Below are 2289 nucleotides of genomic sequence, written 5' to 3'. Positions count from 1 at the left end.
GTAATGGTTTTATTAGTCAGATTTCAGATCCCCCATTGACGACTAGACATATTTGTGTAAATCTCAGTTAATAAACAGACACAAATATTAACCCTCCTACTTCATTGTGTCAGGAATATTTCAGCAAGCGCTGTGTCAAGCAGACTGACTTCAGCATCACAGGTCTGGTAACCCTTCGAAAGGAGTGGGCAGACACTAGAGATCTCCTGTGCAGGTAAGGGAAAACTGAAAATTTGCTCTTTTTAGAATGACTAAGAATGTGACTTCAATGTTTCTTTTAACTTACGCAGCTCTGTAGGTTGCAGAAATATTCCTAGACTGGGTTGTGTGCTGAGAGACATGCTTGCTGGGTTTATCTTTTCATTATAACAGAGTTATGTCCAAAAGATTTAAGATGATTTTAAAATACTCCAGAAAATGACTCCTCGCCTTGTAAAGGTGATTTGCAGGCTCTTAATGATGATTCAGTGGTGCTTGAAACTGACTCATATTTCCTTTAAAGTGATTGACATCATGTACCCAAGATGACTTAGGGATGCTTGAATATTTCTCACAGGCATTTCATTCTCAGGCATTTCATGCCGACTCACAGACACTTCAAGGACAATCAAACCTGCTCAAACAGCCACCTGTCCAAGACAACCACTTAGACAACAACTTCTTGACTCCCCTCCCTTTGCTTTTTTTTTTCCACAATGACACTGTTCGAGACATCATGCACCTATTTGAAACCACCTCTTTTCTCTTCGACGTTGGGCGGCCGTCTTAGAGAATTTTGACTGGGATTGTGTCATTGCGGTTTGTCTTTGACCCGAAGGAGCTATTCATACCACAATTTGTACTTGTAATGTTACAGAGAACTGTTCCAAAAATTCAGTGCTGTGTTTGCACTGGAGGGAGAACATGCTTCATTGAAGATTCCAAAACCGTTCCAGCGTAAAGTGAGAAAGTGGCTGGGAAACGATGAAGCACTTTTCCAGCAAGTGTACAACCAGGTAAGTTGGTTTGTTTGTGTGTATGATGGATTTTCCAGGGTTATTGTTTATATATATAAAAAATCTTTTGCTTAATATATGTGTATGTCAGATTTCTTTGTGTAATTAGTTCATATTTTTTTTGCTCATTGTGATCACAGGATATACTTCTTGGGTATTGATGTAACAGTGCATTTATTCCTGTTGTATTGCAGCAGTTAATGAAAATCGTTGCCACCTGTTTATGCTGTTATATTGTTGTTTGCAGTTGATTTTTTCTCCTTTTCGTAACCTGTGAATGGATGGTCAATGCATACTTTCGTGCAGTCTGCTCTATCTACTTTTTTTTTTTAGTTTAAACCTTTTTTCCTTTTTGCTCATTGTCATGTACATGTTATTTTGTAGACTCACTTTAAGCTGTGGCTTCTTTTACTATACTTTTAGCTTTGGGTCTCCCCTCCTTCTTTTTTGTGTTTGTTACTCTCTTGTAACACCTCTAGTCTTTGGCACTTATATGACGCTATTGTGTTGCAAGTGCCGAAAACTCCTAATAAAACTAAAAGATTCTGTTTGTGTCACTAATGTATTGTATTTGGGATATTCTGCTATGTGCACGCATTGTGGTTATCTCTTGGCCTCATTTCAAACTCTTTAGGAGAGCTTCATTCTTTGTTCAAACATTTGGTAGTTTATTTCTTATCAGGAGAGGACTTGTCAACACAATACTTCTTGTGTTTGTACACAAAGTCTAGGCTTTTGGCAATCTATAAAATCTTGTTTTTTCTTTCCTTTTCCCTTTGTTTCTATTGGTTGGTAAATATTTTTATGTAAGTGAGAGATAAAAGGACCACTCATTGTAATGTGTTTATATCTTTCTGTCCCGAGTGTAGTCATCCATCTTTCATTCTTTTCACCAACACTTTTCACCCAACCTACACTTATTGTCACGCACCCCCTCCCCGAACTATCTCCCAACCTCCAGCTAACACCTCCACGGAGAGAGAGAGAGAAAATGTTTACAGAGCAGAGGTGTTTCAGCACGTAATTCATGTATTTAATTACCTGTCTTGTTGTGTGCATGCATGGGTGCTCGTGGTCTTTGTAACACCCACTGCCAGTGTAAACGACCAAGACAAATTTCTCCCTGCGAGATGAAGAAAGATTGTCATTGTCTTTGTTAGGCAAGAGATCCCTTCAAGTACCTTTTTTCGTTTATTTTTGTCCTTGTCCTATCAGCCGTGCATGGGTTACGCTTTGTGTTCCACATGATCACAAAAATATCTTTTCTTTCCTAACAACTCCCAACCCCCCCCCC

At 38.8% G+C, this 2289-nt stretch overlaps 1 protein-coding gene across 1 annotated transcript in view; it reads left to right on the top strand.

Annotated features, from left to right (window-relative positions):
• The window catches only part of LOC101853305, a 25908-nt gene that overhangs the window by 9737 nt on the left and 13882 nt on the right, over positions 1–2289 (top strand). The window contains exons 3-4 of the mRNA XM_005095683.3: positions 114–214; positions 857–995. Coding sequence (XP_005095740.1) covers positions 114–214; positions 857–995 — 240 coding nt within the window. The remainder of the gene's footprint in view (positions 1–113; positions 215–856; positions 996–2289) is intronic.

The sequence above is a fragment of the Aplysia californica genome, unplaced genomic scaffold, assembly GCF_000002075.1.
Source record: "Aplysia californica isolate F4 #8 unplaced genomic scaffold, AplCal3.0 scaffold00111, whole genome shotgun sequence".
NCBI classification, from domain to species: Eukaryota; Metazoa; Mollusca; class Gastropoda; order Aplysiida; family Aplysiidae; genus Aplysia; species Aplysia californica.
This window is presented reverse-complemented; position numbering and strand designations above follow the sequence as displayed.